General features: G+C 42.7%; 1 protein-coding gene across 2 annotated transcripts in view; it reads right to left on the bottom strand.

The window, feature by feature from the left end:
- Positions 1 to 15037, bottom strand: part of ift172 (intraflagellar transport 172) — a 183177-nt gene that overhangs the window by 114677 nt on the left and 53463 nt on the right. For both annotated transcript variants that reach the window (XM_068024099.1, XM_068024100.1), the window contains exons 15-16: positions 7131 to 7243; positions 5231 to 5398 (exon numbers count right to left, since the gene is read on the bottom strand). In XM_068024099.1, coding sequence (XP_067880200.1) covers positions 5231 to 5398; positions 7131 to 7243 — 281 coding nt within the window. The remainder of the gene's footprint in view (positions 1 to 5230; positions 5399 to 7130; positions 7244 to 15037) is intronic.

Below are 15037 nucleotides of genomic sequence, written 5' to 3'. Positions count from 1 at the left end.
AGATTGGACCAGGCCACATAGCTGACCAAAAGGTCACGGAGCAAAGGCAAACAATATGTTAATGGTGTGTTGAAAGACAAAGCATTAGTACAGATTAGGTGTGAATATACTGAATATTGAACATCAGCAAGTGCAAACCTGAAGAAAAACAACCTGAAAAAAACAGTGGGTGAGCAAACTGAACAAACTAAGATGAACTGAAATATATACAAAAAAAGATTGTAAAAAATGTAAAAAGGAATGCCAAAAAAAAAAAAAGGAAGAAAAAATAACTAAAAATGACTAAAAATGAAAGTAAAGTGGGGGGCTGTCATGCTCTGAAATTATTGAACTCAATGTTCAGACCGGCTGGCTGTAGTGTGCCTAATCGGTAGATGAGATGCTGTTCCTCGAGCTTGCGTTGATGTTCACTGGAACACTGCAGCAATCCCAGGACAGAGATGTGAGCATGAGAGCAGGGGGGAGTGTTGAAATGGCAAGCAACCGGAAGCTCAGGGTCCTGCTTGCGGACTGAGCGGAGATGTTCCGCAAAGCGGTCACCCAGTCTGCGCTTGGTCTCCCCAATGTAGAGGAGACCACACTGTGAGCAGCGAATACAGTATACTACATTGAAAGAAGTACAAGTAAATCGCTGCTTCACCTGAAAGGAGTGTTTGGGGCCTGGGATAGTGAGGAGAGAGGAGGTAAAGGGACAGGTATTACACCTCCTGCGATTGCAAGGGAAGGTGCCCTGGGACGGGGACGAGGTGGTGGGGGTAATGGAGGAGTGGACCAGGGTGTCGCGGAGGGAACGATCCCTTCGGAATGCTGACAGGGGAAGGGAGGGAAAGATGCGACTGGTAGTGGCAGCAGAGTTAACGTTTCGGGTCAGTGACCCTTCTTCGGAACTGACAAATATTAGAAAAGTCACAGATTATAAACAAGTGAGGTGGGGGTTGGGCATCTTTCCCTCCCTTCCCCTGTCAGCATTCCGAAGGGATCGTTCCCTCCGCGACACCCTGGTCCACTCCTCCATTACCCCCACCACCTCGTCCCCGTCCCAGGGCACCTTCCCTTGCAATCGCAGGAGGTGTAATACCTGTCCCTTTACCTCCTCTCTCCTCACTATCCCAGGCCCCAAACACTCCTTTCAGGTGAAGCAGCGATTTACTTGTACTTCTTTCAATGTAGTATACTGTATTCGCTGCTCACAGTGTGGTCTCCTCTACATTGGGGAGACCAAGCGCAGACTGGGTGACCGCTTTGCGGAACATCTCCGCTCAGTCCGCAAGCAGGACCCTGAGCTTCCGGTTGCTTGCCATTTCAACACTCCCCCCTGCTCTCATGCTCACATCTCTGTCCTGGGATTGCTGCAGTGTTCCAGTGAACATCAACGCAAGCTCGAGGAACAGCATCTCATCTACCGATTAGGCACACTACAGCCAGCCGGTCTGAACATTGAGTTCAATAATTTCAGAGCATGACAGCCCCCCACTTTACTTTCATTTTTAGTCATTTTTAGTTATTTTTTCTTCCTTTTTTTTTTTTTGGCATTCCTTTTTACATTTTTTACAATCTTTTTTTGTATATATTTCAGTTCATCTTAGTTTGTTCAGTTTGCTCACCCACTGTTTTTTTCAGGTTGTTTTTCTTCAGGTTTGCACTTGCTGATGTTCAATATTCAGTATATTCACACCTAATCTGTACTAATGCTTTGTCTTTCAACACACCATTAACATATTGTTTGCCTTTGCTCCGTGACCTTTTGGTCAGCTATGTGGCCTGGTCCAATCTGCACCTTCTCCTTTGTTATCTCTTGCCCAACCCCCACCTCACTTGTTTATAATACATAACTATCCTTGTTGTTCTAGGGTTCAATATGCAAGTACAGAACTGAAACAGCAGAATTCCATGAGGTAAATACCTAACTGAAATGGTGATATCGTGTAACAGGTGCACGACACAGGGGTAGAAACTCGTCTGTGCCCTTTCTCATGCCCAGAATCAGCACTCATCGCGTGGGCGCAACTGGGAAGTGAAAGTGGTTGGGCCCTCACTAATTATGAAATAGGCACACTACTAGCACTATTAATTGCCAGCTTGCCTAATGAGAGGGAGCCGTGAATATTGGGCATCACTGATGCTATTTAAAGGCAGCCTGCACCTCTTAAAAGGGAAAGTGCACTTTAATTGCAGGCAACCTTACTGAAGTTTTCTCACAATGGCAGGCAAACAAGAAGCTGCAAGGTCATACCACTCAACAACACCCCCACCCCCACCCCCCCACCCCCCCACCGATTCTCAGTCGCTGCATGAGAGGTACTGGTGGAGGAAGTTGGCGGACAGAGGGAAGTCCTCCTCCCACCAAGTGCCAGGACGGTATCCAGAAAAAGTGCTCAGCAGTAATTGGCAGAGGTGGCAGAGTGGGTCTGTGCCAGCAGCATTGTGCCACAGACTTTGATTTCAATGATCAGAACTGCTTTTTCCACATTTCAAGTGCCTTCAGTAGATCATCAGTATCTTTCCACCTCCCAAATTTAAACTAATAGTTAAATATATCATAATACAAGATGTAACATAAAATTAAGCAGGTAGTTTACAAGACTTTTAATTTAATGGAGTTTTTGTTCTGATTTTCTCCCAGTTCAATTCTACAAAATGCATAAATCTTGTCACGATCCTGTGTTTTTTTTTCTCCTCGGGAAATATTGCAGTGCGCCTTTAAGGCTGTAAAAGATCAGTACTTCTTTAAAGCAGCAAGCTCCAGAGACTGTAAGCCAAAGTGTATTCTGGTTGCCAGGCAACAACCATACAGAGAGGGAGAACAGAGATTCAAATGTATCCATTTTGACTTTGAAATTGGCTAGCAGAGACACACAGTTGACAGACGGATCCAGCACGTGAAGAAAATAGGAGAGCTCTCTCTAAGTCAATTTAGACCCTGGGTAGTTTTTCTCTTAAAATTCTAAAAAGCTTCAAGCCAGATTCATTTCTTAAAGAAATAAGAAATTACTGATCGGGTTCATCGCTGGAAAAAGAAGAGTTTAACACTAGAATTGCTGAACTGAACTGCTGAATTCCTATCTCTGGAAGAATCTTCAGATTCATCGGACCTTGGAAGACTGCAAGTGAACTTTGACTGTGTTGTATCAGAAGACCATTCGTCAGAAGCGTAATCTGCAAAGACTTGATTGTTTTTTGTATTTTTTCGGGCAGCTGAATAAAAACCAAACTACTGTTAGTTTGAGTATATGTATGCGAATGCGGGAGTTGTTTTTTTTAAATAAGAAGTTATAAGGTCTTTAAATATTGGTTTATCTTAGTAGTGTTTAAGATTTTAGTTTTTTTAATAAATAGTTAATTTGTTGATATCTAAAGATACCTGGTTTTATTTCGCCTCATTCGGGGGTTACCAGATTGTTTCAATTTGGCTGCTGCTTTCTTGGATTTGGAAAGCTTAAAGATATATGATGTGACCGGTGAGCGACGGGACTGAATTGACAGTGCGTTGCTCCCACTGTGATCAGAATCGTATATTTTGATTGGGGGCTTTGTCCTGAGCGATCGTAACAATCCATGGACCTTATATACCGTTAAAATATAAACAGATTAAAACTAAAATAATTCAATAGAGTCACAGAGTTGTACAGCATAGAAACAGGCCCTTCGGCCCACCGCGTCCATGCCAACCATAATGCCTATCTTATACTAATCCCACCTGCCTGCATTAATTCCATATCCCTCTCTGCCTTGCTCATTCAAGTACCTGTCCAGATGCCTCTTAAACGTCACTACTGTTCCTGCCTCCACCACCTCCTCTGGCAGCTCATTCCAGATACCCACTATTCTTTGTGTGAAAAATTTACCCCTTTGATCCCCTTTAAACCTCCTCCCTCTCACCTTAAATCTATACCCTCTAGATTTAGTCACCCCTACCATGGGAAACAGACTCTGGCTGTCTACCCTATCTATGCCTCTCATAATTTTATATAACTCTATCATGTCCCCTGTCAGCCTCCTTCGCTCCAGGGAAAACAGACCCAGCCTATCCTATCTCTCTTTATAACTCAAGCCCTCCAAACCAGGCAACATCCTTGTGAATCTTTTCTGCACCCTCTCTAGCTTAATCACATCTTTCCTGTAGTGCGGCGACCAGAACTGCACACAGTACTCCAAATGCAGCCTAACCAACGTCATGTACAACTGTAACATGATGTCCCAACTCTTGTACTCAATGCCTCGGCCGATGAAGGCAAGCATGCCATACGCCTTCTTCACCATCCTGTCTACATGGGTTGCCACTTTCAGGGAACTATGTACTTGCACCCCAAGGTCTCTCTGCTCAACAACACTCCCCAGGGCCCTGCCATTTACTGTATATGTCCTACCCTAGTTTAACTTCCCAAAATGCATCACTTCACACTTGTCTGTGTTAAATTCCATTTGCCACTCCCTTGCCCACTTTCCCAATTGATCCATATCCTGTTGTAACCTTAGACAACCTTCTTCACTGTCCACTATACCACCAATTTTGGGGTCATCTGCAAACTTACTGATCATGCCCTTTACATTCACATCCAAGTCATTAATATATATGACAATGTTGAAGCATGAATAAAACAACATGGTTTGATTTACATCACTTCAAGTTTTGAGGGACTGGTTGATTTTTACCAAGAATGGAACACGGTCAACTATAAAATGGAATGTTGCAGTCAAGATTGTAAGATTTCATGTTTTTGTAATGTCTATGACGCAACCTCCTACTGTAGAGTCATAGTCATAGAGTTATAAAGCACAGAAACAGGCCCTTTGGCCCATCGTGTCTGTGCTGGCCATCAAGTACCTAACTATTCTAATCCCATTTTCCAGCATTTGGCCCGTAGCCTTGTATGCTATGACATTTCAAGTGCTCATCCAAATACTTCTTAAATGTTGTGAGGGTTCCTGCTTCTACCACCCCTTCAGGCAATGCGTTCCAGATTCCAACCACCCTCGAGGTGAAAATTCTTTTCCTCAAATCCCCTCTAAACCTCCTTCCCCTTACCTTAAATCTATGCCCCCGGGTTATTGACCCCTCCGCTAAGGGAAAAAGTCTCTTCCTATCTAACCTATCAATGCCGCTCATAATTTTGTATACCTCAATCATGTCCCCCCTCAGCCTTCTCTGCTCTATCTTATATTGTTAGCATTATAAGTATTGTTCAGTTGTTTTCATACATTACAACATTTTTTCTATTCATTTTCTTACCTTAAGTGGAAACATTGTAACCCGCTCTGGAGCATCAATATTGTACCAGACACAAAGATTGCCACGGTTCTGGGCCACAGCTACATCACTGCCAGGTACCCATTGCACATAGGTGCAGTAATTCAGGACTGTTGTCTTTGTGTTGTTTTCTATATCAAACAGGTGCAACTGCAGCATAGAAGAAAATAACTGTTCCATGAGCAGGATGTCTTTTTATTCCCAAAACTATGTTTTAAGAAAATATTTGAAGTGGCGATCAATTTTCAAAATCTCAGCTTTTGTTGTGATTGAAATAAATACGTGATGCAGATTCAGATGAGATTTAAATTATTCCCTTTATCCACCATTTTTACTCTTAAATTTACAGAATTTCATGAGAAGCACTAATCTAAGGAATGTCTGTTATCATTCCAGTTTCAAGACTCACCGTCACATTCATATTCTCGTTCAATCCTTCCCCATGCATTACCAAAGATTTCAAAACACCAAATTGGTGCTCCACCAACATCATGTCAATTTCGTGCAATTAATTTCTCGGGGCATTGCTCACCATCGGCGGTTTTTTATGCACCTTGCGATGTTTCCAACGGTGGAACTGGAAGTTGGCGGCACTTCCACTTCCGCCGTTTTTGCCAGTTCCCACACAATCACATATTTAAATTTATGTTCCAGCAGCAGGCCTGGGAGACACGTGCAATTGTGCAGTGGGGACGGCTTTCCACTGGTGGATCCCGCTGTCACTCTGCAAAGCACCAATAGCGGCAGGGCTATAAAGCATTCCGCATTGCAAGCATGGATGCTGACCAGCCTGCATGCTCTCTTTTCCTTTGCACAGATTTAAGATTAATACAGCTTGAATCATTTTTAATCACCCGACTTCATCCTTTATTTTTCCTCTTCCACCCCAGCACCAAATTCCAGCTTTCCTTTACTCATCGCTCCATAACCACCAACCCGCACCCAAGAAAACATCTAGTACACACCCTGAACGCTATACCATAACCTCCCCCGCCCCTCCCCACCATCACTGCCAAAGTCCAACCTTGCTGGTCCTGAGCCTGGAGCCAAACATCTATTCTAATGTTGGCCTTCCTCGTGCCAAAGAGTTCAAGAAACAAATAACTGACCTCAGACATAACTGCACAAAGCCAACTGATGCGATCCACCTTTAAACAAAAGTGAACCGGGTGCCACGAGATTCCTGTGCACCGCTGACAATTTGTTTTTTTAATTCTTTCATGGGATGTGGGTGTCGCCAGAAAGGCCAGCATTTGTTGCCCATCCCTAATTGCCCTTGACAACTGAGTGGTTGCTCGGCCATTTCAGAGGGCAATTATGAATCAACCACATTCCAATGGGTCTAGAGTCACCTGTAGGCCAGACCAGGTAAGGACAGCAGATTTCCTACCCTAAAGGACACTCGACATAATGTGGCAGTTGGACCCAAGTTGAAATAACTATAGGGTAATGAATATTCAAGCTTTGCAAATGTATGGAAAGCTGGAATCCGCCACAGTTCGGGGTGAACCCTGACACACCGCTAACACACCGCTGACTTAATCTCAATAAAAAAACCTGCTGTCGGGAAATTGAAATATCAGCTCTTGCCTAATTAAATCAACTTGCCTGCCTCGAATGCCATTCTTGCAGGGCCCATAAAATTGCCCCCTTCTGCCCGCCGCTATTTCCTTATAGCAGTCCCAAAAGTTCAGCAGAGCACTTATATAGTGTCAGCCCAAGCTTGACCAGGCTTCAGTCTTTATTCACACCAGCCACAGTTTAACTGAAGCTGGCTGTTTTTAAAATAGAGAACCTGCAAAAGTGCCTGTTGCATCATTATGTGAAACTTACAGACATTACCCTATTTTGTGTATTGTCCAGTAAAATTGTAAGAACTTACACCAAGTTTTTTGTCTCTGAAGAGCAATTTGTGTCCAGTTTCATTCAGTTCTAACCAGTCAATCTTTGTGTCATGACTTATGGCAGCCAAGTTATAACCAGACAATAGATCCACTGGGAAAAGGAGAAACATAAATATATGATTATTTTAAAAACTTTCTCCCCTCCAAGTTATTTCAGCTTCTGATTACTTTCTTCTATGCATTTTGCATTAGCAAGGGTGGTAGAGTTGAAACTCTATAACACCCAACATCTGCAACATTATCTTTTCCTAATGATGTAACATGTTGGGCTGAATTTTATAAGCCCCCCTGACGTCAAGGGTTGTGACAGGGGTCCCAGAAAATACTTCCGGGAGAAGCCCACCACGGGTCTTGATGCCGGGAAGGCCCCGCCACATTTTATCAGTGCCGGTGAGGCATCGGGGCGCCCCCCCCACCGCTGTTCAGCGGCGGAGCCTTCATTTAAATATTTAAATAAATTTAAATGCATGCAAAAGCATTTAAGTATTAGTGATGATGCCACCTTAATGTAAACAGGCCTATGTTTTTGACTCCTTGTCCTGACAGCCGTCCCACGTTGACAATCCAGCCGGTGGCTGGAACTCCAGCGCCTTCGGATCTCCATTCAGAGATTGTTGGGGGGATTGTTGGCAATCGGTTGTGGGGATGGTGGGAAGGGGTTGAGGGCCAATGGGAATAAAGTTGGAGGGGGGAAAAGGTCATGAGTAAAAACTTACTTTTTCTGGGGTGATAGGACAAGTAATAAACGAGTTATTCATGGGGGGGGCGGTGGGAGAGGGGACTGGAAGTGTGAGTATAATTTTATTTTAATCTTTTGCCAAACCTGTCCCTTTAAAAATTAAAATGACCTGTCATGGCTTGAAGCCCTTAAAAATGGTGCCTGTTAATGAGCCACCGCGCGAAATACCATGGTGGCTCCACGGTGCATGTCTCGCGAGTGCACTGTGCACTCTTTGAAGCTCGCCTCCCAGTAAAATTCAGCCAGTTATTTCATTTATTATTCTCATCTCCCCCTTGTACTCAGTAATTGTGGAGAATGGCCCAACTTTCTTTGAAGTTCCAGAGAACGAGCAAGAAGCTAGTGTTATGACCTACTGCTCCTGTCAAAGTCCCCAATCAAAATATACGATTCTGATTGTGGTGGGACCAACGCACTGTTAATTCAATCCTGTCGTTCCACAAATCGCCGAACATGTCATTTAAAAACTTTCCAAGTTAAAGAACGAACCAGCCAAATTGTACCATCTATTAACCCCCGAATGAGGCTAACCAAACCAGGTGTCTTTAAATCAACAAATTAACTCTTTAATTAGAAGAACTAAATTCTTAAACACGATGAAGATATAAACAACATTTAAAATAGAAAAAATTAGAATCCTTGCAAGTTTACAGTCCAATGTTGCTTGAAGTCCTCACAGAATGTTGTTCGAAGTCCAGCGAATTTCAACAATTAACGACTTGCAAACACTTTCAATGGAATCAATCTGACTTTCGAGTTTTTGAGGGATAAAAGACTGTCCCAGTCTAACTTCCCTTTCTTCAATTTAAATTACCAGAGATCTCTGTTTTGGCTTGATGTTTTTAGAATTTTGAGAGATAATAATTAAACAGACTAAATTCCTATTCCTTCAGTTTAAATGGTTGAGAGCTCTTTTTTCCAGGTGCTGTCATCACAGCTGTGCCCTGTGTCTGTGTGTTCTGTTAGAACAAACTGTCTTCCACTAAAAGCAAGTTCAAAAGAATGAATTGTAACAAATGTATCGCATGAGTCTCACTCCCAGTGACTGTTTCCATGGTATTGAGAATGCACCCTTTGAATCGCAGTCTTCAAATGGCTGCTTCTAAGGCAAAAAAAATGCACCTTCCTATAACTCCTGAGGCTTGCCGGTTCTTAAAGCAATACTGATCCCTTGCAAGCCTTAAAGACAAACCGCGTATTCCTGAAAAAAACTACAGGACCATGGCACTAGCAATTAGCAACTGAAAATTATTCAGCATCAGACTGGATCATGAACCACGAAACATGGTTAAATCAGCTTAGTGAATAATTTATATTATTTGACCATAATCCTAATATACATTTCAGGATAGAGTTAGTGATGACGCCACCTTAATGTAAGCAGGCCTATGTTTATGACTCCTTTTGCGAGGCATATTCACTAAGTTATCCAGAAAAGTATTGGATAGACTCCGGGCAGAATTTTACCAGCCCCTCGACGCTGCGGGTCGCAGCGCGGGGACTGGTAAAATGCTGCGGGGAGAGGCCCGCCTCAATCCGTGACATCGAGAAGGGCCCGCCGCATATTACCGGCGGTGGCGAGACCTCGGTGCGGCCCCCCCTGCCGCCAGGTCCTTCATCAGCATATGTAGACTAACGTTTAAAATATTTAAATAAACCTAACAGCAGGCGGCAGCCGTCCCACTCTGATATTACAGCTGCCGTTCGTGCTCCGCGTGCCTTCGGAACTCAGTACGAAGATCCGGGGGAGAACCTGGTGGGGAAAGGGGAGGAATAACATTTTCAGGGCGAGAGGGGTGGAGGAGCGGGGAAATCAATTATTATTGGATGTGGGAATGGTGGGAAGGGGTTGGAGGGCAAAAGTTCGAAGGTTGGGGTTGGGGGATGTTCGGGTATCTGAACAAGCAATTGTTGGTCATTTCATTGCCTGAAATGACCATGGGGGTGTTGGGGAAGGGCCTCCATCATTTATTTTTATCTGTAATAAAAATCATGTCTATTATCCCTTTAAAAATTACATTTATTGGTAAGGGCTTAAAGCCCTTTAAAAATGGCGCTGTCGCCTGCGCGGTGGCGCCAGATGCTGTTGCCGGAGAAGCGGAAGCCGCCCCCTTATGTCATCGGGGGCGGGTGCTCCGTCCCCACTATTGAAATGAGTCCCACCGCGAAATATTGCGGGGCCTCCTCGGTGGCCACTGAATGTGGATGCCACGCTGAGTTTTAAAGGGCGCCACCACCGAGTGCAAAGCCCAAATAAAATTCAGCCCTCTATGTGGGATTCACACATATTCCTTTTACTCTATCCTCTCAAATTAAAGGGGAGAATGCCTGTTTCGCTTGCTAATAAATGGCCGAACAGCGATATCATGCTCGTGCTGAGGATAAATAATGACATGGACTGGTTGGGCCAATTCTGTTTCCATATAGTAACTTCAATGTATTCCCATCCAATCACTTATGCACCAATACCAATATCTCATGAAACATAGAAACAAAATTCCTTCTGTTGATAATTTTGCCAAGAAAAGTACAAGTCTAAAGACTTCACATTCTGTACTTTGAATTTTTTGCTATAAATCAACAGGAGGAATTTCACCACCATGTTACTTATAACTCAATATATGGAACGAAGGAAGAAGTTGGAATGCCCAGCTGTAATAAACTTTGAAAAACTTTAAGTTTACCAAATTTGGTTAATATTTTGAAAATGTCACTTTTCTGATACAGAATAGAAACACTAGTAAAAACTGTGAATAATGTCCTTCTCCATTTTTAATGCAGGAATATATGGTATCTTTGGTGTCAATGCTATGCAAAGATTTTTAGTCTGCCAGTGTCACAAGTACAATGTAAAATGCTGTCACAAAATGGTATTGAGATGCTTCTAAGAAAAATGGTCTTCAATTGTTTTTGAAATTATAACTACCACTGCAAACCTCACTTTTTAAATTCTCCTTTATATATTTTGCTCCAATTATCTTCTCTTCAGTGAACAGAAACGTTGAAGAGCTTTCATTGAAAATATCCCATCAATACAGCCATATTATCAACAACACTAATGTATGAGGATCCATCTTGAGGGTATGACAAGTTTTTTTAAACACTGTACAACTGTTTAACAAAGCTTATTGGAATACTGGGCTGGATTTTACCAGCCCCTCAAAGTTGTGGATCGTGGCGGGGAGGCCCGTAAAATGCGTGCAGGAACTGCCCGCAACGACCCACTCCATACGGTGTTCCGAGGCGAGACACTGGTGGGAGGGGGGAGGATTGAAATAATCAGGGCAGGGGGGAGGGAGTGGGGAAAACATTTTTTATTGGCTGTGGGGATGGTGGGAAGGGGTTGAAGGGCAAAAGTGATGAGATTGAGGTGGAAGTTCAGGGTGGGAATAAAATTAATGTCTGTCATATTGGCATATAAAACATCCATTGGGAGGGTTGGGAAAGGGCCTCCTGCTTTTGATTTTTATTAAAAAAAATTAATGAAGTACTTTCTCTTTAAACATTCAAATTTTTGTTATGGGCTTGAAGCCCTTTAAAAATGGCACTGGCACCTGCGTGGTGGTGCAGGATGCCATTGCCGGGGGCGGCCACTCCGCCCCCTCCATTTAAATGAGCCCCCAGGCGTAATATCACAGGGGCTCTGCTGTAGCGCTTCTGTATCGGAAGACTGACGGCTTCAAAGCGCGCCACCTTGAAGTGTGGCTCGCTAATAAAATTCAGCCCACTTTGTGCAGTTATGAGTATTCTACAAAATATTAATGGAAAGCACTTACAGAAAGCAATAAAGAGCCAGTTATTTGTCGGCATTGATACTTATCATGGTCCTGTAATTTTTTTTCTGGGAATATGCGGTGCACCTTGAAGGCTTGCAAAGGATCAGTGCTGCTTTAAGAACCAGCAAGCCTCAGGAGTTAGAGAAAATGCATTTTCGGTTGCCGTTGGATACAACCATTTGGAGACTGCGATTCAAAGGGTGCATTCTCATTACCATAGATACAGCAACTTGGAGGAGTATCAAGCGATATATTTGTTACAATTCAATTTTGAACTGGCTTTTTAGGTGAAGACAGTTTGTTCTAACAGAATACACCGACAGGTAGCTAGTATTAGCACACAAGCTCTCAACCATTTAAACTGAAGGAAGAGAATGTTAGTCTGTTTAATTATTAACTCTCAGAATTCTAAAGAAAAAGTGATGCTAAAATGGAGATCTCTGATAATTTGAACTGAAGGAAGGGAAGTTAGACTGTGATAACCTTTTATCCCTCAAAAACTCTAAAGTCAGATTGATTCTATTGAAAGTGATCACAAGTTGTTAATTGTTGAAATTCGCTGAAGAAGGAAGCATCACTTACTGCCGGAGTTCGACTACGGACTGCTCTAGTGGAAGAACCTTTTTTCCCCATCGGACGGCTGTGAGGACTTCAAGCAACATTGGACTGTAAATTTGCAAGGCCTCTAATTTTTAAAAATATTTTAAATGTTGTTTATATCTTCACGGTGTTTAAGCATCTAGTTTTTCTAATTAAACAGTTAATTTGTTGATTTAAAGACACCGGGTTTGGTTAGCCTCTTTCAGGGGTTCATAGATTGTACAATTTGGCTGGGTCTTTCTTTAATTTGGAAAGTTTTAAATGATATGTTGTGCGTTCTGTGGAGCAACGGGATTGAATTAACAGTGCGTTTCTCCCACCACAATCAAAATCGTATATTTTGATTGGGTGCTTTGACTGGAGCGGTCGGTCGTAACATACTGCACTGGAAACCTATTTTGGAGTGGTGTGAGGAGTCAATGCAGAGTTATACAGCATCTGCTCCAGGCAGTTTCACACTGCTAGAATCAAAAACTTAGTAGGATTGCACTACATTTACATCTAAAATGAAAAACACCTTCACATCAAGACAAGCTGTCCTCTATAACTACAGCATAAGGTTCAAGGAAAGCTTTTTCAATTGGTGTTTGTCATAAAACAGGGAAACCAGATCACTATTCAATGCCTTTAAAATGATGAGAGGAATGGTTAAAGTAGATGTAAGCAGGTTATTTGATTTAGACTGTGATCATAGACTAAAGGACACAAGCAGTAAATTAAAGAAGAAATGGCCTGGATTTTGCGGTCAGCAACAAAGCGACCATGCTCGTCACAGACCTCAAAGAAAGCTGACCACAAAGATCTAGCAATCTCTGTGGCGTGGATTTCACCTTTCCCGGTATTAATTTGAATCTGGTGCCAAGTTAAGGGGACCTACAGGCATCCAGCAATAATGCTGTCATCAAGCAGGGTTACGCAACCAAACACATTGAAATATTCTCACAAACAGCAAACCAAGAAGTGCAATGATTATCCTTCATTTTTTTATAAATATTACAGAGTGAAATAAAAATTGGGACATACACATTGGAAGCTGAAATATCAAACAAACTTTTAACAAATTATAAAAAACGATGGAAATTTTATGAGAAGTATTAGATATTACACAAATATAAAGTCTGTTTTTCAGGGCCAGGGAGGTTCTTCAGCAGTATGTCTTAGTATGTGTTAAAAATCCAGTCACACCTCATTAATAAAGCATAGCTTTTTCGGTGGCTTTTAGCAACAACAACCTATGTAATGAGTTGTAATGTAATGTAATAAAATGTCCCAAGGAGCTTGACAGGAGTAGCATAAAACAAAAGGTATGGCACCAAACCACAAAAGAAGATATTAGGTTAGATGGCCAAAAGCTTGGCCAAAGAGGTAGGTTTTAAGGAATGTCTTAAAGGAGGAAAACCAAGGTGGAGAGGCAGAGAGGTGTATGGAGTGTATTTCAGAGTTTGTGGCCTAGGCTTCTGAAAGCACAGCCACCAATGGTGGGCCATAATAAGAGAAGTGCAGATATCTCGGAGGGTTGTGGGAGTGGAGGAGATTATAGAGATAAGGAGAGGCAAGGCCATGGAGGGATTTGAAAACAAGGATGAGAATTTTAAAATCAAGACATTGCTTGACCAGGAGTCAATGTAGGTCAGCGAGCACAAAGGTGATGGGGAACGGGACTTGGTGTGAGTTAAGACACGGGCAGCAGAGTTTTGGATGATCTCAAGTTGATGGAGAGTAGAATGAGGGTTTCAGCAGCAGATGAGCTGAGACAGTCGCGAAGTCCAGCATGTTACAGAGGTGGAAATAGGCGGTCTTAGTGATGGCATGAATATGAGGACGGAAGCTCATGTCAGGGACAAATGTGACACTGAGGTTGTGAACAGACTGGCCTAATCTCAGAACAGTGCCAGGGAGAGGAATGGAGTCGGTAGCTAGGGAATGGAGTTTGGAGCGTGGACCAAAAACAATGGTTTCAATTTTCCCAATATTTAATTGAAGGAAATTTCTGCTCATCCAGTATGGGACGTTGGTTAAGCAGTCTGATAGTTTAGTAACAGCGGAAGAGTCGAGAGAAGTGGTGGTGAGGTAGAGCTAAGTGCTGTCAGCATACATGTGAAAACTAATGCTGTGCTTTCTGATGATGTCGCCAAGGGACAGCATGTAGACGAGAAATGGGAGGGGGCCAAGGATAGATCACTGGGGGCCATCAGACAGATAAGAATGGAGCCAGGAGAGTGCAGTCCTACCATGCTGGATGACAGCAGTCATATTACAGTGTAAAAGGGGAAGTTCTCATCAGTTTAGTGATTTCTATAAGATTGCCCTCTGCAAGGGTTTTAAAAGTACACCCTGTGGAGGAGAAGGGAATCACAGACAGCAAATTCTCGATTTCCGCATTTACATACGCAAGTGCAGATGCCAGAAATTGCTGTCAGCTTCAAAGTTGTAATGATGGTAAACACGGATTGCTTCACCATCGTCACAACCACAAAATCCAGGCTTTATTTTTAATCTTACCAAAGCAAGTACACAAGGTTGATTGACTACTTTTAAAAAAAGTTAGAAAAGGCCTAAAGATTATGAGTAAAGTACAAGTGGTCCATAGAGAAAGGACCTCGTTATTTGTAAACATGGATGACATCTGTGGAGGTGTAACAGGCCAGATTTGGACATTGTGGGTTGGAAAGTGAGGCCAGTTCAGTTTTACTTGACTAGTGTCTGGAGTCAAGAAGACAATATTATTTTCTCAATAGTTTTATCTGCAGTGGGTTGGTTGTCTCGCTCA

Source organism: Heterodontus francisci, chromosome 3 (assembly GCF_036365525.1).
Source record: "Heterodontus francisci isolate sHetFra1 chromosome 3, sHetFra1.hap1, whole genome shotgun sequence".
Lineage (NCBI taxonomy): Eukaryota > Metazoa > Chordata > Chondrichthyes > Heterodontiformes > Heterodontidae > Heterodontus > Heterodontus francisci.
The sequence above is the reverse complement of the archived record's forward strand: the minus strand, read 5'-3'. Positions and strand labels throughout refer to the sequence as shown.